Raw genomic sequence first — 21,561 nt, 5'->3', positions numbered from 1 at the left:
GGCTCAGCTCAGGCAGCTAGGTCCTGGCCAAAATGGGATGTGGGAGATACAGAGGCAATATCTATGGCTCAGCCAGGATCAGGTAGTTAAACCAGGTGATTGAGAGCCAGTGTGGTGTAATGGTTAGAATGCTAGACTAGGACTTGGGAGACCAGGGTTCAAATCCCTACTCAGCCGTGAAGCTCACTGGGCAACCTTGGGCCACACAAAGTCTCTCAACCTAACCTACCTCACAAGGCTATTGTGCAGATCAAATGGGGAGGTGGTGAAGTCTGTTAACCAGCTTAAGCTTCCTAGAGGAAAGGTGGGGTGTGAATGTAATAAATAAAACAAATTCAGCTTTAGGGTTGTCCCCTTGATCATGTTAATTGTGATTGCTCTGCTCTGAGTAAAATTCAGCCCAATGCCACCCCATGTGTTTTAATGATGCAGTTACTCTTATTTTTAATCTTTACATTTGTTTTAGAATTTTTCTAGCCGCTTTGAGTGATTTTGCTGGAGGGGGGAAAGAGGGATGTAATCTTTTTGTGTAAATAATATAAATGATTTGCTTTTTTTTACTTCAGCGCCTGTTCCTTTTTCTATCTCCCTCTCCAATGCAGATCATTGCTGCAAGTGTCACAAACGCCAGCATTATCCTGCAGATAGACAATGCCAGGCTGGCTGCAGATGACTTCAAAATGAAGTAAGTTTGAGCCCAGTCAGGGTATCTGTGCTATTTTCTAGAAAAAGAGGTGCCGGAACTCACCATGAATGCCTCCCTTGTTCTCTTATCGTGGCAATGGAGCCCACCAGTGTGGTGTAGTGGTTAAGAGCGGTAGACTCGTAATCTGGTGAACCGGGTTCGCGTCCCCGCTCCTCCACATGCAGCTGCTGGGTGACCTTGGGCTAGTCACACTTCTTTGAAGTCTCTCATCCCCACTCACATCACAGAGTGTTTGTTGTGGGGAGGAAAGGAAAGGAGAATGTTAGACGCTTTGAGACTCCTTAGGGTAGTGAAAAAGCGGGATATCAAATCCAAACTCTTCATCTTCTTCACCTCAGAGATGCCTGGACTGAGTTTTGGTGAATTCCAGCTATTTAAAAAAAGCCGTTTATATACCTAATTTTACTTGTAAATATGACCGAAACAAAGAGCCTGATAAGCAGAGTCTCAGGCTTCTCAACACAATGAAAATAAAGTAACTGGCCAAGCCAATGCAATAGCGAAAGTTAAGTACTTGAGCAAGCTAAGCATTTAAAGAAATAATAATAATTCCTCTTCAAAGGTATGAAAACGAGGTGTTCCTCCGCCAGAGCGTTGAGGCAGACATCAATGGTCTGCGCAAAGTCCTTGATGAACTGACTCTGTCCAGGAGCGACCTAGAAATGCAGATTGAGACCCTGACTGAAGAGCTGGCTTACCTCAAGAAGAACCATGAAGAGGTAAGGCAGCCATCTTGCTCAAGCAACTGACAGTATAACTCCAAGTATTGTTAGGGGGTTCCTGAGCTCCAGGACTTTTGCACTGAGCCCCGGGTGTTCCTGTTCCATCCTGTTCCCTTTTTCGTGAACTTGTTTTGTTTTGAATTTTGCTAAGTTAAAGGTCAGCTGGGCACACCTCAAAGCACAGCAAGATCCTAGCAGTCCACTAATCTTAAGTTGCCCAGAGGCATAATACATACATACAAACACAGTTTGCATATGCTGATCTATGCAAATTTCTTTCCTGCTCCAGTGCCCCAAATCCTCTCAGTATTGAGCAACTCCCCTGGTACAACTTGATCACTTAGCATTCCAGAACGGTTGGATTTAGGGAATGTTCAATGCTGGTAACAATAATAATACCAAGAGGTGTGTTATGTACTGAGCTGAATAGGATCCAAACTGCAGCAGTCTGATTGGTCCTAGAACAATAGGATTGAGATTGCAGCAGTCTGACTGGTCCCAGAACAATAGGATTGAGATTGCAGCAGTCTGATTGGTCTGCAGGAGCCACCCAATCCAGCTCCAGGTGGAACTGAATCCGCACTCTGATTGGCATACAGGAGTATCCCGGAATTAGCCAATCACGTGGGGCCCATTGTGTAAATAGTGTATATAAAGCAAACGTTTTGGGGGAACTGCATTCCTCACTACTATGAGCTGAATAAAGAACATGAAAGTCACACTGGACTCCGAGTATCTTTCAAGGTGCTTCACAGAACGAAAGTTCAGCAGCTTATAGGAGGTGTGAGAAAGCATAAGGCTAGCAAAACTGGTTTCTGAAGGGTGATCAAATTCCTCAAATTTGGGACAGAGGTTCCATACCCCTGGGTTACAGGTTTGCCACTGCATTAACCAGAATGAGGCAGCCCCCAACCTATTCCTTTTGAGCCCACTCCCTGCCCCCCGCTATTCCTACCCCTCTGAGCTGGCGCTTTTCTGGCAGTGATTCCTCCTCCCTGCCGGCTTTCACTATCTGCCTGTGTGCCTACTCACTTACTCCCAGGGATGGGGAAAGTTTACAGGAACCCGAATGCCGAGCTTATCTTGATTGATGGATTGATTGCATTTATATCCCGCCTTCTTTCTTCCAAGGAGATCACAGTTGTGTACATGGTTCTCCTCCTCCTCATTTAATCCCCACAACAAGCCTGGGGAGTAGTAAGTTAGGCAGAGAGGCAGCGACCAGCCAATGAATATTCATGTTTCTAGGGATGCAGAAATGCTACATGTGTAAAGCAAGTCAACGCGTTGCCACTGTGAATACGCAGAAAATGACTAATCAGTGTGGATATGTATTACAACCAGGATCAAGAGATTGTGCCTCTGATTACTGGTTTGCAGGGAGCAGATACGAGAGAAGGGAAATGCACAAGTTCTGCTTGTGGGCTTCCCTGGACTAGCTGGGTTTCTGATCCAGCGCAATTCTTCTTATGTTCTCAAATCTACCAACTGAGTTATGGTCCTGAGTTTGTTTTTGTTTGTTTGTTTGTTTGTCCCTTTCTCTTTCCCTCTTCCCTTTCTTTCTTCATGTAGGAAATGAAAAGTTTGCAAGGCGCGACCTCCGGGAAAGTCAACGTTGAAATGAACGCTGCCCCAGGAATTGACCTAACTACCCTCTTGAACAAGATGAGAGCAGAGTATGAGGCTCTGGCAGAGCAGAATCGCAAAGATGCTGAAACCTGGTTCGCCGAAAAGGTAAACGAAAATGCAGGGATGTGTCTATAAATCAGCACTCTACCAGCAAATCTTTGTGTGTGTGTTTTAAAGAAGAAAGAAAAAGAAATGATATTTGTCAGTCCAATCATCTCATTTCCTTGTTTGTGAAACAGCTTAAACATGCACATTAAAATAAACCAGCAGATTACCACTGCGCAGTGGTTCCAAGGATAACAGAACAAGGCTTCTGCAGGTTTCGCAAGTGCACGTCTCTCCACGGTTCCCTGGCTGCTCATTCCCCCATTGCCCTTTAAACGCAGCATTCGTCTTTCCCTGTAAAATTCCAAATTCTGCAGAAGAAACCTGGAGAAGCTGGAGGGTGTATAAGATGCACTGAGCATGTACAGAGTGCCCTACTCTTATGCTTTCTGTTACCGGGGTCCGTTATATCCAGAGCTCTCATTTTACAAATGGGGTAGAGCTGCTAAGTCTCTGGAAAACAGAATCAATTGCTCAGACCACATTTCCGTCGTTTGAATACTATACCGCTCAAATGCTGTTATTGAATTATTGCAGAGTAAGGAACTGAACGTGATGATCAACGTGAGTGCCAAGGAGACCAGCACCAACAAGAATGAGATCACAGATTTGAAACGCACCCTTCAGGCTTTGGAGATAGACCTGACATCTCAACTTGCTTTGGTATGGGAAAGAGATCTCTGCCAGATAACATAATCGTATTTGAATGATTAAGACAAACATATCCCTGAAATATACACCTCCCTCTTACAAGGCTGGTTCAGGCACAAAACTAAGTCACATTAAACATTATGAGAATGAGCCTAGATCCCCACCCCACCCCCCAAAAAACCCTTGTGTCCTTTGAAGCTTTCGCTCCTGTTTCATTCAAACCTAGACCTTTATGTAATCTTCATTGTGATTAATGAAAACAAGTCAACTTCAAAGAATAGTTCATGAAACTGACTTGTTTTCACTAACTGTAGTTAAGATTGACTGCTGTTTAGGGTTCAGATGATACACACAACTCCAGAATCCTCTTCATAATTTGTTTACATATACAAGTGGTGAAAAGGGTTTAAGTTGGTTAGAAGTTATCCAGAGTCCCTGGAAATAACAGTCATTCTTTTCATTACAAGCTGCTAGCTATGACAAAAGAAATTGGAACCAAAACTTAATAGACTTGTGAATGAAGTCGGGGAGTCTGATCTCCTTACTTTACTTTTGAGGTGGCTGAAAGACACTTGTGAATAGTTTTTGTTTCATTCTACAAATCGTCTCACCAGTGGACTGCACCCTGCAGCCTCCCCAGGTGCCCGGACTTCCATTAAAGTTTAATAGGAACTCATCTGAAGGGGCTTTGTCAGTTCAGGACGTATGGGTAGCCAGGGAGGCTGCAAATCATTAGAGAAATGTTTGAACGATGTTTATGTGGGGAAAACGGCATACGGCATATGCCATCCTCAGGCACCTCACAACGAGAAGGTAAGCTCAGGACTGAAATTCTAAAGAAATTCCCAAGCGCATGAGGAATTAAAACAGAAGCCTCTTTTGCAGAAGAACAAAACTCATGAGATGCGTTTGGAGGAAAGATTCCAGCACAGCATGAACTCCTATAGATTATTTATTTAATGGATTTGATTTCGAGCCTCCTCCTTTCCAAGGGCCCACGACAGGTGGCAACGTGTTAGAAACAAAGGCCTTTTGAGCACAGCAGCCAAAATACAAAGAACCACACAGGTAGCTTTGTGTGATTTGCAGGTTTGGGCTTGAGTTATTCACAAAAGGGTCATTTAAATCGTTTGTACTTTAAAAAAAAACAACTGACAATTTTTTTTTTTATTCTGAAGAAGCCACAGGGTCCCAATTCAAAACTTGTTCCTGTGCCACTTTATTGCTGAAACTCACAGGAACATAGGAAACTGCCTTATACTGAGTCAGAACATTGGTCCAACTTGCTTAGTATTGTCTACACTGACTGGCAGCAGCTCCCTTTCAGAGATGAGTTTCAGCCAGCCTTACCTAGACATGCGAGGGATTGAAACTGAGCCATTTAAAGCATGAGCTCTGCCACTTCCCCTACTGCAAGGAGCACCTTGGGGGACAAATAACTGTGGCAGGGGCACTGTTCCGGGGCCCCCAATGCAGACTTTGCATACATTCCAGATTGGCAGCCCAGGCCTGCTTTTTCTTAGCTATGTAACTTGCTCTCAGCAGCCCATCGTGCCACAAAACAAAGCACTTTTGAAGCCGAGTTGTTTCAAATGTAGGTTCGCGTTTTGGAACAGGATTCTGCTGCACAAAGAGAAACAGATCAAAATTTTCAAAGCCCTTGAGCACACCAAACATAGCACTTCAGAATTGTAACTGAAATCTAGATACTCAAATGCTACCATCCCCGGGTCTGTATGAGCAGAGCTTAAGCGCTTCTTAAATCAATGCAAATGCAAGATTGCTCTTGCAACTTAGCGGAATTGGTACATCTGAAGGATAGATTTCATAGGTACACAAGATAAGAATGACTTACGGACGTGGGCATGTGTCTGAAACAGCCTGGAATTCCTTAGCAGTCGCCATCCTCCCAGGACAATCCAGGGTCTGGAAGCAACCTTTCAAAATGCTGATGGCCTAAAAAAAAAAAAAAAAACCATGCCCTACGTGTTACGTTTGTGTTACGGCACCCTTTTCCCTCTCAGAGGCAATCGCTGGAAGCCACCTTGGCGGAGACAGAAGGCCACTACTGTGCCCAGATCTCCCAAATGCAAGGGTTGATTGGCAACGTGGAGAGCCAAGTACAACAAATCAGGGAGGACATGGAATGCCAAAATGCAGACTACAGGCAGCTGCTGGATATCAAGATCCGCCTTGAGAATGAGATTGAGACTTACCGGCATCTGATCGATGGAGGAGTAAGGTAGGGTGCAAAAAAAAAAAAGAACCACCAGGCAAGAAGGGGATCTACTTTGCAACCCAGGTTTGCCATAAACCAGTCTTATTATCCAAGGTGTAAAATTATCTCCAGTGGTGCAAATCGGCTGCACTTCAGATGCTCTTTAAACTGGCATGAATGTGCAAAGCACATTGAGGATACCGTATTTTTCACCCCATAGGGCGCACCGGACCATAGGGCGCACCTCATTTTTAGAGGAGGAAACAAGGGGGGGGGGAAATCTGGTTTTCCTCCTCTAAAAGCCCCCTTCTTTTGAGGATCAGCTAAAAGTTTTGCAGCTTTTTTTGCAAAGGGAAAAGCCCTGTTTTTTGAGGATCAGCTAAAAGTTTTGCAGCTTTTTTGCAAAGGGAAAAGCCCTGGTTTTTTTGAGGATCAGCTAAAAGTTTTGCAGCTTTTTATGCAAAGGGGGGAAAGCAAAGCTCCTTTTGCAAAGAGGGAAAAGCAAAGAAGAAAAGTCCCGTTTTTATGGGGTTCAACTCACATTTCTGCAGCTTCCAGACAGATAATCTAATCAGCCAGTCACATGTCGCTGGGGAAACAACCTCCCTCTGCAGCACATTCAACAATGGACGCCTGGCCAAGAGGGCGGGGCTGAAAGGGAGCCGGGGACTCTTAACTCTCTCCCGATCTCTTGCTGATCAGCTGCTGAGCGGGGTCCTTTCAACAACCCCTTTTCTCTTTGCAAAATAAAAAGCATGATCCTCTTTTGGCCCCTGGGCAATTCGGCTCCAGGGACCACCATTTGCTCCATAAGACGCACAGACATTTCCCCTTACTTTTTAGGAGGAAAAAAGTGTGTCTTATGGAGCGAAAAATACGGTAATTGCTTTGCAAGCAAGGAATGAGGGATCTCCAGGCATTGTTGGACTTCAACTCCCATCATCCCCAGCCAGCATGGACAATGCTCAGGGATGCTGGGAACTGCAGTTTAACAACATCAGCAGGTCCGCAGGCTCCCTCACCCCTGGTGAGTCTGGGCACCAAGCCCCATTATAGTTAAACATACTAGAACCTGGGTGTCACCCAGTGAAGCAGAATAGTGGAAGGAAGGGCATCTGTGCTAGAAAATAAGCTATTGCCAGTGACAATGAACCACTGGTCTAACCCATAACTTGACTCTGGGTCTCCTGTTCTGAATGTCTGAATGTGTTACTTTGTTAAAGGCCTTTGCGCTGTATACTCCCCCAAAAAAGGTTTTTATTCACCTATTAGGTTTTTTTTTAATGTTCTCATTTTGTATTTTTATGCTGTGAACCGCCCTGGTGATCTTTGGATGCAGAGCGGTATACAAATTGAATAAAATAAATAAGCAAGGGTAACACAAACAACCCAATTGCCTATTGCAGTGCATCTGGACACGGAGGTAGCAAAGATCTGGGATCAAAAAATGTGGGGTCTGCAACAGGTGCAGGATTAAGAGGCTCAGAATCTGGTGCAAGAGGCACTGGATCTGGCACAGACTCCGGTGGCAGAGGAACTGCAGGTGGGAACACGCATTCTGCATCCAGAGAAAAAGGTAAGCATCATTTTGGGGTTGTCTTTCTATGTTATTAATAGGTTGGGGACTAATACCAATTTAACATCCCGCACTCAAGTACATTTTTTTCTCCCCCTTCCATTTCATCATTGCAAAGAATTCTCGGGTTAGAAGCAATGGTCTATGTACCTCATCTATGAACAGAATTCCAGGGTGCAAGTTACATGGCCCACAGACAACTGAGACTCACTATTTTCAGAAAGGGCTGGATTGGCTCTGCCAGTGCGTTTGCACCACACTGGCCTCCACACCCCCTTGCCCCACCCCTTCAAAGCCGTAGAGACGCTGGCGATGGGAGGTCAGGGAAGTGCCACCCCCACCCCCACCCCCCACAGCCTGCAACTGTCTGGAAATAACAAAAGCTTCCAGGTGTGCTCATAGACTCCTCCTGGGTTGGATGAAGATTTCTTATTTTAATATATTTTTAATATTTCAATCATTATTATAGATAAATCATAGATCTAACATGAACCCACTTGATTTGCTCTTCACTAACTAACATGTTAATCGAAATGCAGGCTGTCTTTCAAAATCTGCACTTCTCCAAATTAGGAGGCAGGTACATGCCAGTGTAACTCTTGCATTTGTAATGGTTAAAGAAATTGAGTCAGAAAAGACGCCGAATAAGTGCTAGATGTTGCACCAGAAAGGTCCTCAGCCTTCTTGGTTGTGAGTCCTGGAAGAGCTGCTTCCTGCCTTGCAGGACTTTTTCCACCTGGCCTGGGAGGGTGGTGCCCTGACGGACTCCAGCTACAAAAGCTGAGGCTGCTGAACAGACTCTTGGGCTGGGGGTTGCATAGGGAGTTTTATTGAAGATGATAGCTGCTGTCATTGATATTATTTTTATATCTTTTATATCTTATTATTATTGTGGAAATTGTTATTATTGTGGAATTTTTTATTTTATTTTATTATGACTCCTTTTGCTATGTTGCAATTATGTAGTGGGTTTTTTCCAAGTTGTAAACTGCCTTGAACTTGGTTTGAACTACAGAAAGGCAACATAAAAATTAAATTATGTATATATGCACGTATGCAGGTTAAGTGCTCAGATGACGGCCCTTTGTCATTCAGGTAGATACCATTCTATTAAAAAATTCTGTTATAAAGAACATTTGGCATGGGCATTTCAGTGACTTGTTCTTTCTTTTGTCTGTTCCGCCTTCAGAATCAAAGAAAACGAGAGTGATCAAAACCATCATTGAAGAATTAGACGAGCACGGGCGAGTAACATCCTCCAAGGTTCAGTCTGTTAAAGAAAGCGCAGTTATATAAACATCAAGATTTTTATCCAGAAACACTTTTCTGCTTCTGGAAATGCTGCAGTGCAAGAAGAATACGTGTCTTTCACATTAATGTGCCAACATACTGAGAAGCCAACGAAAATATTTCCTTGCCTTAATTAGCAATCTGATTACCTTATTTTCTGGCGTATAAGACGACCCCCAACTTTTCCAGTTAAAATATAGAGTTTGAGATATACTCGACCGCAGATTCTCCACCCGGCGTATAAGACGGCCCCTGACTTTAGAGAAGATTTTCCTGGATTAAAAAGTAGTCTTATATGCCAGAATATACAGTAGATATTCTCATTGCTCTCCTTAGAATTCTCTTACAGTAAAAAAAAAAAAAAGGTTCTTTTCTCTAAAGTTAATTACAGCTTCTACACTTGCAGCTACTTTTACTTGACTCTTCTTATATAAAGGTATTTCAAAACTTGATTTTGTGGGGTGCATTTTTTCCCCTCTCCCTGGGAGAAACTAGTCACACTAAAGCAGGATGCAGGTCTGCTGCAACAGCCTCTGTGCCAGGACTTAGGGTTGCGGGTGAGTTTGCCATCAAGCATAATGCCACTGTTTACGGCCTTGCACATTTATTGGGTAATCCAGACCCTCAGTGGTATCTGATGCAAGAATATTTAGAGAGGCACAGGCCCCAGCCTCGTTGCAAGAGCTCCACTGCCCCCTTCCAGTGCACCAGTACAGTTGTACCATGAAAGTCAAACAGAAACCCTTCCAGAAATCCATTCGACCTCTGAAACATTCAGAAACCAAAGCACGGCTTCTGATTGGCTGCAGGAAGCTCCTGCAGCCAATCAGAAGCCCCGTTGGACGTTCAGGTTCCAAAGAACATTCGCAAACCGGAACAATCGCTTCCAGGTTTGCAGTGTTTGGGAGCCAAACATCTGAGTACCAAGGCATTCGGGATCCAAGGTACAACTGTATTGCTTTTTCACACTGCAGCCTTTTGTAATCCAAGTGAGCTCCCCCCCTCCCATTTCCCAGCAATCAACGATCTCTGTGGAAGTGCCCTGAGGCTGATTCACACTGAATGCGGGCCCTTCTTGTACTGATCAAGCAGTGTGAATTTGTTAAAAACGGAGAAAACAGCTTTATTCAGATTCACGACATGCTATTAAGACATCATTAAAATGAGGAGCAGCTGTTAAACGCCGAGACGCGATTGTTACATATCATTAGGACTGAAGCAGATTGAAGGCTGTCGACTCAAATCTTTACGGGTGTAGAAGGAGTCAAACACACACTTATCGTTTGGCAAACACATGTAGGTGCACTGATCAGCACACAGCTCTCTCATCATCTCCAGGATGTTTATCCAGATAGAAGGGAGGAGGGAGAAGCCTCTTCTCAATAACTAGATGTGTTTCGACTTGCTAACCTTCCTCAGCAGCGTAACTCGAGAGGTGTACACAAATCACAGTGGAGCAATTCATCTTATCTCCCAGGCTCGCAAATATCCGTTCGCTCCCTTGACAGAACAGCGCTTACGGCAAACCAGATGTCGTCTTCACAAGCGCATATCACAGTTCAACATGCCGCAGCTCACCTGGGCACTCGTGGCAAATGTTTTGAGCCACAGACTCACCACAATGCGATTTCAGCTTCAAGATGCATGTTACCACCTGCTTTCACTGCGGTTGCCTGGGCAATGGCCCTCGACCTCGGCCTGTAGCTGAGGGAGAGGAACGGGCCAGAGCAAGAGAGGCACTAGATTGCTATGGCTTCTACTCACCCTGCTGATGTTGCCACTTGCTCACCCTCCAGTAGAAATAGGCCGGTCTGTCAATTTCTCGCCGTTTCTCATTTTTACAATCTTAAGGAGGTTCTCCACTCTTCCGCATCATTTTGCAAAAAAAAAAAAAAAATCAATGAAAACACTTCAGCATTTTAGTGCAAAGGAACCCAAATAGACACATCTTTGTTCCCAAATTGCTTTCAAAAGAAATAATGGGAAAATAGAATTGCACAGATTTTATATCTTTCAATGGCCCTTGTAAAGTTACTCCCCTATATCGGTTGACAGTGGCGCAGGTAGAGCTGGACTTTGAGCGGATTGTCCCATTTCTCTCAGTTTCTCTTTTTTGCAATCTTACATTCAGTTCTCTACATTTTTGACATCAGTTTGCATAAAAGAAAACTCATGAAAATTGGTCAGTGTTGTACTGCCAACTTATCATAATATAAGCATCTTTGTATGAATCTCCCCCAATATACACATTTGTGCAAAGCAATTTCCCCTACTATAATGCATTTGTGGTGGGGATGGTTCGCTAATATATATGCATTTCTATGCTCAACTATATGCAATTTACTTGGCTGGAGCACCGCATCGCAATATTCGGAGAAGTATGAATTTAAAAGGGTGTCGTGTTTCAGTTTGCCATCTTTCTTTCCCTTAGTTGTACTTTCTGCCAAAGATGTTTGTGCAGCCCATTTTCACATTATCAAATAGGGGGGCGTCTGATAAGAAAGTGCCATTTCTAGCTCTCAGAGTCTCCCCCCGCAAAATGCGAACAAATATCTCAGTTCCACAGATATCCGCAAACCCTCGAAAACCACTCAATTATTGTTCATCTAGGAAATGCCATGCAAACCACTAAGCAATGTGATCATTATTTATTGATGCACAAGAGAATACATTTTGCCACATTATATAGTTTGGGGAAAGGAGAAAAACTGCAAAACAACAATAGGGTTCTGTTCAATTCCAAGTGCACTGGGATCAGAGGGTGAACCAAAAACAATAACGTTTACTGGGGGATTGAACATTTTAAAAGCCAAAGAGGTGCAAAAGAGGGAATTTGATTGCTTTGTTCTTTTATAGGAATGGTGTTCTCAGAGAAATGCTACTGAATCATTATTAGAACCCTGATGATCCATATGTGAATTGACTTGCCTTCTTCTTAATCACAGATTAAAGAGAAATTCTTGAGCTTGCTAGTATGAATTTATAAATCCAATCACCTCCTGGGACTTGCAAAGACAGGCTATACAACAAATTAAGCTCTCAGATCAAAGTGGGGGGTTTTTCTTATTAAAAAAAACAATAATCCAAGAAGCAATTAATAAATCAGGCAATTGGCAGCTTTGAGCCAAACCATGACAAGCTATCTGAGATCCGTTTTTCTACTAGATTAAAAACAGTATACAAAAGAACCCTCCCCAATTTAAGAGTTTAGTGCTTGTTTCGTTTATACATGTCGCTTTGCTTGGCGTCCTCTTTCAGTTGAGAGAGATTTTGCCCGGGGGCTTGAAATGTTGAACAGAACGCAATATAATAACCAAACTTAAAAGAGAAAGAGGAGGTGGAGAGAAAAAGCGAAAAAGGGTTTGCTCATCACAATTTCAAAGATAAAAAGGAAAGGAAAACATGTTTTGGCTCCATTCCATCTGGGATTCTGGCATAATACAATAACCCAAGGATACATATTTCTGCAGAGTTGGACCTCGTAACAATTTTTTTTTAATTAGACAGAACAATTATCTGATTATGAAGGCATCAACTTGGCAAAGGATGCACTGTGCCAGGACGGGGCGGAAACACCCGGCTAACACCGCATATAAGCCTTAAAAGCCCACCAGCTCGATGCACTCTTTCTAATCCGCTTGCCTTGCTTGTTTCACGGGACAGGACCTTCCTCTTGCTCAGACACCATGGCTCTCTCTGTCCACACTGGCTCTTCCCGACAGCTCTCCTCGTACAGTGTTGGTGGCGGGGGCGGTGGAGGGTCTGTCAGACTGTCTAGCGGCGTAGGATTTAGTGGCGGCTCCAAATTTGCCGGAGGTTACTCAACAGGTGGTTATGGAGGAGGAAGCCTTAGTGGAGGATATGGAATGGGCTTGGGTGCAGGTCTGGGGGGTGGGTACGGAGGGGGCTTGGGTGGCGGTTTTGGGGGCGGCGGTGGTTTTGGGGGTGGCGTTGGCAGCGGCGGCTTTGCGAGCGGCTTTGCGAGCGGCATGGGCGGCATGGGCGGCGGCTTTGGGGGAGGGGATGGGGGTCTCCTGAGTGGCGATGAGAAGCAGACCATGCAGAATCTCAACGACCGCCTTGCGAACTACCTGGGCAAAGTCCACGCTCTCGAGGAGGCCAATACAGAGCTTGAGCACAAGATCAAGGAATGGTATGCAAAGCACAGCACTCCAGAGACCAACCGAGACTACAGCAAATATTTTAGCATCATCGAAGATCTTCGGAACCAAGTAAGTGATCGGGATGCTTATGCAACGTTTTCTGACTTTGGTCCACCGAAAACAACTTTCTGTGTTCCTTAATTAAGTTAGAATTTATTCCGCTTTGCAATACCTTACGGCCAGTTCGTAAATGTTTCAACAGCCCCTGAGTGTTTGGAATACAGGTGAATAGAAAGCTGCCTTATAATGATTCCAACCATTGATATATCTACCTCAGCATTGTCTACACTGACTGGCAGAAGCTTTCCAGGTTTTTGCCAGAGGACATTCCCAGCCCTACCTGGAGATGCTGGGGATCGAACCTGGGACTGTCTGCATGCAGAGCAGATTGCTCTACCCACTGAGCTATGGCTCCTCCCCATTAAGTCTCAGAGGGAGCATAGTCTGCAATATTCCTCAAAGCCTGCAATATTTCATTGATGAATTGTGCCCCTTCGGCATCTGAACATTACGAGTGCTTTACCAGCAAGATCTTAATAACCTTTTTTGGCAGAGCCTTAATCTCTGGATATGCGTCACTGTCCACACCCCTCCTATCGCGTAATTAAATTTGCAAAGAAATTAAGCGAGTAGTAACAGATTATCATGAAAATTCATCAGCATCTTTGTGCGAATTTTGCCTAATATACAGCTCCCTACGAAGCGATTTTCCCTGAGACAATGCATTTCTATGTGATTTTAATGAATGTGTGCATTTTTCATCATGCTTTTCCCTACTGTATGCATTTTCGTGCACATCACATGGCTGGAGAACCGCACTGATAAATTCAATTAAGTGCAAAGTTTGACGGACAGCTGTGTTTCAGTTTGCATCCTGCCTTGGAAAGTGCAAATTTGGTGGATTTGCCTTTAAATGTGAACTCAAACCAGTTTCTTCCCCCATCCCTAACAAGGGGGGACATGGCAGAATGCATCAAATTACACATGATGAATTGAAACTGGAAGGGAAGATTTCCCTCTCCACCATCGCCACTTTTATAATACCAGGACCTGGAAGCTGAATGGTGAGGGATTCAGGAACAGAGAAAGAATTTCTTCGGACAACACACTGCTAAAGAACAGGATTTGCTATCGCAATATGTGGCAAGTGTTGCCAATGGGGATGGTATTAAATAGGGCTTGGAGAAACTCATGGAGAATAAGGCTATCAATGGCGAATATTCAGGAAAAGTCTGTAGTCATTGCCTGCACTCACAAAGGCTGTGTGCCTTTGTATGCTGGTATCTGGGGGATCAGTGGGGAGAGTGCTGTTGCTCTCGTGTCCCACTTGTGGGCTTCCCAGAGGCAACTGTATGCCCACTGTAGGAACGGAAGGCTAAACTAGATGAGCCTTTGGTCTCATCCCACAGGACTATTGTTGCATTCTTCTGGTTGCCTTACGTGACTCCTCTTCCTTCTCCTCCCAATCTTCCTTTCTAAAAATGGTTTCAAAAGAAATGTCCGTATCACTCCGCTCTATGACCTTGGTATAAAGTGTTCAAGAAGAGGAACTAGGGATGATGGTGATGTTTGGTCCCCCCCCCCTAAAAAGTACTGCAGCTATCTTTCCTATGTGTCCTTACAGATTGTTAGAAACACCATTGAGAACGCTGGGGTCGTTCTGCAAATCGACAATGCTCGGCTGGCTGCTGATGATTTCAAACTTAAGTAAGCATCAAATTCTGGGCAAGGGGAAGGAAAGGAAACACAAACAGCAGCATTTCTGTTGTACACCTTGTTCCCGCCTCCTTCCCAGCTTTTTGAAGGCTGGCAGGAAGCGAGAAACCGTAATTGCCACAATTCTGAAATCTCATTCTTACGTTATCTTTGAAGGTATGAGAACGAATTGTTCCTGCACCAGAGTGTGGAGAGTGACATCAATGGCCTGAGGAGAGTCCTGGATGACTTGACCATGACTAGGTCCGACCTCGAGTTGCAGATCGAAGGGTTGAATGAGGAGCTTGCCTACCTCAAGAAGAATCATGAAGAGGTAGGTAGAAACACGCTTCTAAAGCTGCTGTGCCTCGAATAGGGGTGTAAGAAGGCATCATTCCCCATTCCACCTTGCATTTGTCGCACGCAGCACTGTTTCCTTTCTGCTGCAGTTCGTCTTCCACCCCAAACTACATCATTCATCTCGTGATCCACCACGGCGGGATTATTAATTGACATAAATTGCTTTGTCATTGTGTTATCCCACCATGTTCATTTCAATGCAAAGGGAAAAAACGATGCAAATTGGGCATAATCAATTCCATATGATGGATGGATTTCCAACAAGTAAGAGAACATTGGCAATTTACACTCCCAATTCTGTTTTCATTGGAATTCTCTGACACCCCGACCCTGGAAGCAAATAGCTTTAGCCTCACCAAGTTGTATGGGAGAAACAGAGCCGACACCACATATCTCACCCGACCCAGGCATGATGTGTGGGGCAGATCAATGGTGAAAGAAAAGCAGAGGGTCAGAGCAAGAAGCGGCTCATCTAAAGGGAAGAAGGATGCCATCTTATTTTGAAATCCTGCTTTTAGAGAAACTGCACTGTATTATTAGTGAAGATGGCAAAATAACATTAAAATAAACAAATGCATTGCTTCAAAGTAGTTAGAAATATATGCAGTGCTGACCGGATTTACCAAAGGGAGTTGGGGAAAGGCTCTCCTAATATTTTTATTTTTAAGACAAGGGAAATTCCAAAATCTCAGGTGCATCTGCCACCTAGTGGTCAAATGAGCTCACACTGAGACAGAGATAATTCAGAATGCATTAAAAGTGGTCTCAGACTGCTACTGTATGGGAAAGTTTGTGCGCTTTCAGGGTATGGCTGCCATGCATCCAGGTTTTCCCAGACACATCTGGGAATCGGACTGTCAAAATGGTGCCTGGGTGGATTTTTGCCAAATTGGCAAAATATCCGGGAAAACCTGAACGTATGACAACTAGGGTGATTTTTTTTAAAAAAAAGAAAAGAAAAATGCTTTTAAAATAAAAAAGGCACAAAACTTTTTTTTTTTTGAGGGGGGGAGATGTTCCCCAAAAAAGCTCAACTTTTGGAAATATGTCAACCCTACTTTCAGGTCCAGCCCTACAGTGAGGCAACTTCTGGGGCGAATAGAGGCAGCATCCCTACCCCTGTTGTTCCTCTGAGCCATTCACCTCTGTTAGATGGCAGAGCTGTGGGTGCACATGACCTGTTCTGCTAAACTAGCCTGCCGCCCCCACTGTGGTGGAGGATACTATCCCATCACTAGGGATTGTTGCCTTTTCGTGGTCTGGCTCATGCTACATGCTGTTAAAAACCCACTGGGCTTCTCTTGCAGGAACTGATGAGCTTCCGAGGGGTAACCAGCGGAGACGTCAGCGTCGAAATGGACGCCGCTCCCGGAATTGATCTGACCAAGCTGCTGAACGAGATGAGAGCCCAGTATGAAGAGCTCGCGGACAAGAACAGGAGAGAGGCAGAAGAGCAGTTCAACAAGCAGGCAAGGGTGGTTCTTAACTCCGCCTAAAACCTTAGGGGATGGCCCTGTTATCGAGCCCACTTAATACTTCTTCTCCTTGGTCCTCCAGGTTGGAGCTCTGAGGCAGGAGATATCGGCCAACGTGGACCAGCTGAGCACAGGCAAGAGTGAAGTTACGGATCTGAGGCGCACACTGCAAGGCCTGGAGCTGGAACTGCAGGCTCAGCTTGCCATGGTAAGTGGATCGTCGCAGCAGGAGGGTTTGTGCTGCAGCTGTGCACATTAGGCTGCTATCAAGATCTCTCCCATGGTAAGGAGGTAAGTCATAGGGTCGTAGAGTTGGAAGGGACCCAAAGAGTCATCTGGTCCATGCATGCACCTCCATTCCCCCCTCCTAGAACATTACATAATGCTCAGTTTACTGGAGTCTCTTGACAGCCACAGAATCGGGGCTCACGGAATGAATTCGACTTGAGCTGCAAGAAAACTGAACTGCAAGCTTTCGCTTTCCATTAGAATAGCAAGCAATCCTGCAAAAAGCGTCATCGTTTGCAGGAATTTGGAATCCCATCTCAGAGAAGAAGCAGTCGGACTCTTTTCCTCATCCATCTATATGCTACTATTACCCAAACTCTCATTATCACTTTGTTGCTTCGGCAGAGCAAGGGGGCGGAGCCTATAAATTATCATGGCATTCCAGCAAGTGACATTATCGCTCCTGCTCTGGGGGGGGGGGAGGGAGAGTCCCAGAGCTGCATTCCCCGTTTTTCCCCATTCACTGCACCTCTGAAATATTGCGTTGTGTTCTTTAGAACCGTGCGTGCCAATTCCCATGTAGTGAGAGATGCCACCGTTTGGCACGGTAGCTTGCTTTGCAAGCCTTCCAGCAAATACTGGAATGGTATTTCAGCACTCCTGCTGAGCTGATCCATATATTGAGTCATCCCAAAGCGATAATGAGCCGTCATCACGTCAACATGTGTAGGAGGAATAGGAGAGCGCTCCTCAGAGGAGTCACCAGGTTCAGAATGCTGCAGCACAGTTGCCAACAGCAGGGAGACCCTGTCTGCATACTGGCGCATCTGCTCAGAGGTCTGGACTGGTTGCTCATCTGCTACCAGACCAAGCTCAAGGTGTTAGCCCTTAGCAGAATATATGACCACTCAGTCGCTTCAATCTGCAGAACTGACATGGTTACAGGTGCCACATCATACCCATTCCACAGTGGTAAGAAATTGATATTTTAGTGTGGAACTTTGGAACTCCCTGCCTACTGACGTCAGACAGGTGTCTTCTCTGTATTCTTTCTGTGACTATGCTTAGGCAAAGCTATCCAGACATGTAGAAGTTACATGTGTTTTATCTCTGTTTAGCTGTTGGTTTTAAACAACTTTTAAAAGTTTTAAAATACTTGGGAGTTTTTAAGCAGTTTTTATCAAGAATTACAATGTTTTATTTCATATTTTTGTAAACCACTTAGATGTTTTCTTGCCATCGAGTGGCATAAGCATTTGGAGTGCTTTGCACAATGTCTGCAGGAAGAAGGGGGGAACCCCCCACATAATTTGGGTTGTGTCTGCAGTTTACTTAGATTTCCATCCTATACCCATTTACGTGAGAGTAAGCCCCATTGAACCTAATGGGATCTACCTCTGAGCAAATGTGTCTGGGGTTGCTGTGCTAGTCTTATAAATCTGCTGGCCTGTGCTAAAAAGATACAGAAGCACAAAGGAGGCACTCTGGCTTTTGAATCATACCAAAAAAGCAGAGTTCTCACAGGGCTGTTTTAAGTGGAAGTCACTGTGTGAGTGGAAGGACTTCCGCTTGCACAACAGAACTTCCCCTCCCTTTCTCCCCATATTTTCACCCTGCACATCCTCCCAATCTGCTCTGGGAGTGTCCCCGACCCTCCAGAGCAGAGTTTGCAGGGGGCCAATGCAGGAGAAGAGATAGCAGAAATTCCACCATGCAAACAGAAGTCATTCCGCTTGCCCAATGATTTTGTGGATACAACATTATGCTATTTATTGGATTCAACCCATGGGAGTGTTTAGAATAATCATTTTCTTTGCTGGAACTTCTCCATCTCTGTTAATTTTGCTGTATTTTTACATCCTTCCTTCCCTTCCTTCCTTCCTTCCTTCCTTCCACTGCCCCTTTGGAACAGAAACAATCCCTGGAAGGCACTTTGGCGGAAACAGAACGAAATTACTGTGACCAGCTCGCGCAATTACAGGGTCAGATTGGTGGCTTAGAGGAACAGCTTCTGCAGATTCGGGCTGAGATGGAGAACCAGAATGCAGAATATCAGCAGCTGTTAGGCATCAAGACACGCCTGGAGCAGGAGATAGAGACCTACCGCCGCCTACTGGACGGAGAAGGGGGGTAAGCGTTAGACATGACAGATTGCCAGATCTGACTCAGAACCAATTATGAGGCCCTGTAGATCTGACCAAAGGACAATATCTTCACAACAACAATTTGCATAGTATGGATGCATTCGCTTCTAACAAACCTGCCATTTGTTAAATTGGACCAGACTGCACTTGTATTTAGAAAGCTTGCAGAGCTGGAGGCGATTCTAAATATCTGCATGTTGAAAATGCAGAGGAAGACCTAGATTGGTCAAAATTCGCCCACCGACTTTCCATATTTGGTGGAATCAATGTGCGGGGTTGGAATCTGGATCACACCTACTGGCCCCACCCTTCAAGCCCCATGGGTTGAATCGGAGGGCTGTTCTGCACAGAACCTACATACACTGTGCATTGAAGACAGCGCCAACCCATTCCAGTCCTCCCTCCATGTACTGATTCTCATCTGCTTAGGGCTGTAAAAAGAACTGATCTCCATTACTCACCTGAGTTGATCATAGCAGCCAACTCCTAGGAGTCAAGGTCCCTTCGCCGCCCCCCTAAAATATTTGAGGGGCCACAAAATTGATTGGTATTGCCATTCAAATGGTGTGTGCCCTCCACGTATCATGACTGATTATGCAGGATGGGACTTTCCTGCTTCCCCCCCCCCAATATTTTATTCAAGTTGGCACCCTTGAAGCTGATTATCATCACATTATATTACCTGGCTGTAATAAATTGGTGGTCATGTTTAAATTCTCTCTGAAAAATGATGCACAGTATGCCACTAAAAAAAATCTTACATTTCCCCCCCTCGACAGTGGTTTTGGGTCTTACGGATCTTCGAGCCACAGTAGTTCGATGAGTTACGGAGGCTCTGGCAAAGGTAATTACAAATATCTTTATATACATTAAAAATGCACAGCCGAAGGTCTGGCTGCAAACTTCTCACCAATGCATAAAAGCACCCCCCCCCTCTTTCCCCACCTGTTTCCTCCCTTGCTTCCCAAATTTCCTTGCCTGCCTATTTCCCACATTTCAACAATGCATCACCTCTCTTAGCCCCCAAAACTATGCAAGGCTTTTCCAGTTCGCTCTTAGCAAAGCAGGTGAACTACAGCCCTTTCTTGCGGGTCCATCTTTTCCTCAACCCTGTGTCCACAGCCCAAGTCAATGTCACATGGGGGGGGGGGGCATCTATTTGCAATCAGCAGTAACCATAGACCACAATGGCGAAACATGTGGCTGTCAGGGAGGGCCATGCAACCTGGGTGTAGCAGGAGGGAGTTGGCCACAGGCATAACCCCACTTCCCTGTTGGTGTGTGACGGTGTCGATCAGTAACCTAGTCTTGGAGCCTTCCTGCTGACGCCAATGTTGCTGCCGCTTACCTAGATGGGGTTCAGGCAGCGCAAAAGCTAGTTCAGGGCTGCATTGTTCCGATCTGGTGCTCCTACAGGTGTGTCCACATGGCTTCAACCACACAGCCCAACCCAGCTCCATCCCTCCATGTAAGCTGCAGTGACACCATTGGCAGGAGATCAACTTCCCCCCACCAAGAGACTGCAAGGAGAAAGACAGTTATGCAGAAGCAATTTGGGGAACAGAAAATGGGTGGGTGGGGAAAGTCATCCTGCACTTCAAATTCACTCCCACCAACCCACATTCTAGGGAATTGGCAGCAACCCAGTTTTCACTGTTGAAGATGCAAAGTCAGGCCCTATCTTGGGTGCTTGATGATTATCTGTTTGTATAAAAATGGGAGCGTGACAAGCAATCATGCAAGGCACGTCGAGGACCTGCTTTGAAGCCTTGTTCAAACACTATGTTTTAATTTTGCTTTCCTTTTTTTTAAAAAAAAATCCAGAGTCAACAAAAACCAGAATGGTGAAGACGATTGTGGAAGAAATGGTTGATGGCAGAGTCGTTTCGTCCCAGGTCAAATCGGTCGAAGAGAAGCCAACTAAATAACTATCAAGAATCCATTTTTACCATGTCCTGGCAGAGCAGCAAGAAAGGAAGCCTTCAAGAGAAATCATTTCTTCTTTAGAAAAGCCTATTTCTAGAAGTTCCTCACTCCTTTCCTCTTTTTTTAAAGCAAATCATCAAAGTGCATTCTGAAATCTTGATTTCTTTTAGCTGTGGGTAGTTCAATAAACCTTTTTTTACTGTTTGCATATCATACCTAGTTTCACGCGGTTCCAACATTCTCTTACTGAAGTCACGGAGGGCAGTAAGAAGCTCAGCGTTTTAATGGTGTGCATTAATTTCATCTACGAACAAGCATTTGCGGGCATAGAGACAGTCTCTGCACAGCCATCAGGAGAAAGGCAACCCTTCCCCGCTACCCAAGCAATAGTTCTCTCAGATAACTATTAATGCCAAGCAGTTTGAAAGCACATCACAAGTAGATAAATAGGTACCGCTCCGGCGGGAAGGTAAACGGCGTTTCCGTGTGCTGCTCTGGTTCGCCAGAAGCAGCTTAGTCATGCTGGCCACATGACCCAGAAGCTGTATGCCGGCTCCCTTGGCCAATAAAGCAAGATGAGCGCCGCAACCCCAGAGTCGTCCGCAACTGGACCTACTGGTCAGGGGTCCGGGGGTGCTTAAGGTAAGCACAAGGCTAGCTCTTAAATGCAGGA

General features: G+C 45.0%; 1 protein-coding gene across 1 annotated transcript; it reads left to right on the top strand.

Moving 5' to 3' along the window:
- Window positions 1-665: 665 nt before the first annotated feature.
- On the top strand, window positions 666-21,103 carry LOC117057941 (keratin, type I cytoskeletal 10-like). Its single transcript, XM_033168783.1, has 14 exons — window positions 666-685; window positions 1,269-1,425; window positions 3,001-3,162; window positions 3,700-3,825; window positions 5,838-6,055; window positions 7,438-7,607; window positions 12,495-13,129; window positions 14,685-14,767; window positions 14,933-15,089; window positions 16,423-16,584; window positions 16,673-16,798; window positions 18,731-18,948; window positions 19,742-19,806; window positions 20,787-21,103. The coding sequence occupies exons 1-14, from the start codon at window positions 681-683 to the stop codon at window positions 20,888-20,890; spliced, it is 2,388 nt and encodes a 795-aa protein (XP_033024674.1). The 5' UTR covers window positions 666-680; the 3' UTR covers window positions 20,891-21,103.
- The last annotated feature ends 458 nt before the right edge of the window (window positions 21,104-21,561 follow it).

The sequence above is a fragment of the Lacerta agilis genome, chromosome 14 (assembly GCF_009819535.1).
Source record: "Lacerta agilis isolate rLacAgi1 chromosome 14, rLacAgi1.pri, whole genome shotgun sequence".
In the NCBI taxonomy this organism is placed as follows: Eukaryota; Metazoa; Chordata; class Lepidosauria; order Squamata; family Lacertidae; genus Lacerta; species Lacerta agilis.
Note: the sequence above shows the minus strand (reverse complement) of the source record. Positions and strands in the feature narration are given on the sequence as shown.

What these genes read in the sequence shown, in the direction of transcription:
- LOC117057941 (XM_033168783.1), top strand. An exon ending in GCTGATGATTTCAAACTTAA is followed by an intron (nt 14,768 to 14,932) that starts GTAAGCATCAAA and finishes TTATCTTTGAAG; the next exon opens with GTATGAGAACGAATTGTTCC. An exon ending in AAGAGCAGTTCAACAAGCAG is followed by an intron (nt 16,585 to 16,672) that starts GCAAGGGTGGTT and finishes TTGGTCCTCCAG; the next exon opens with GTTGGAGCTCTGAGGCAGGA.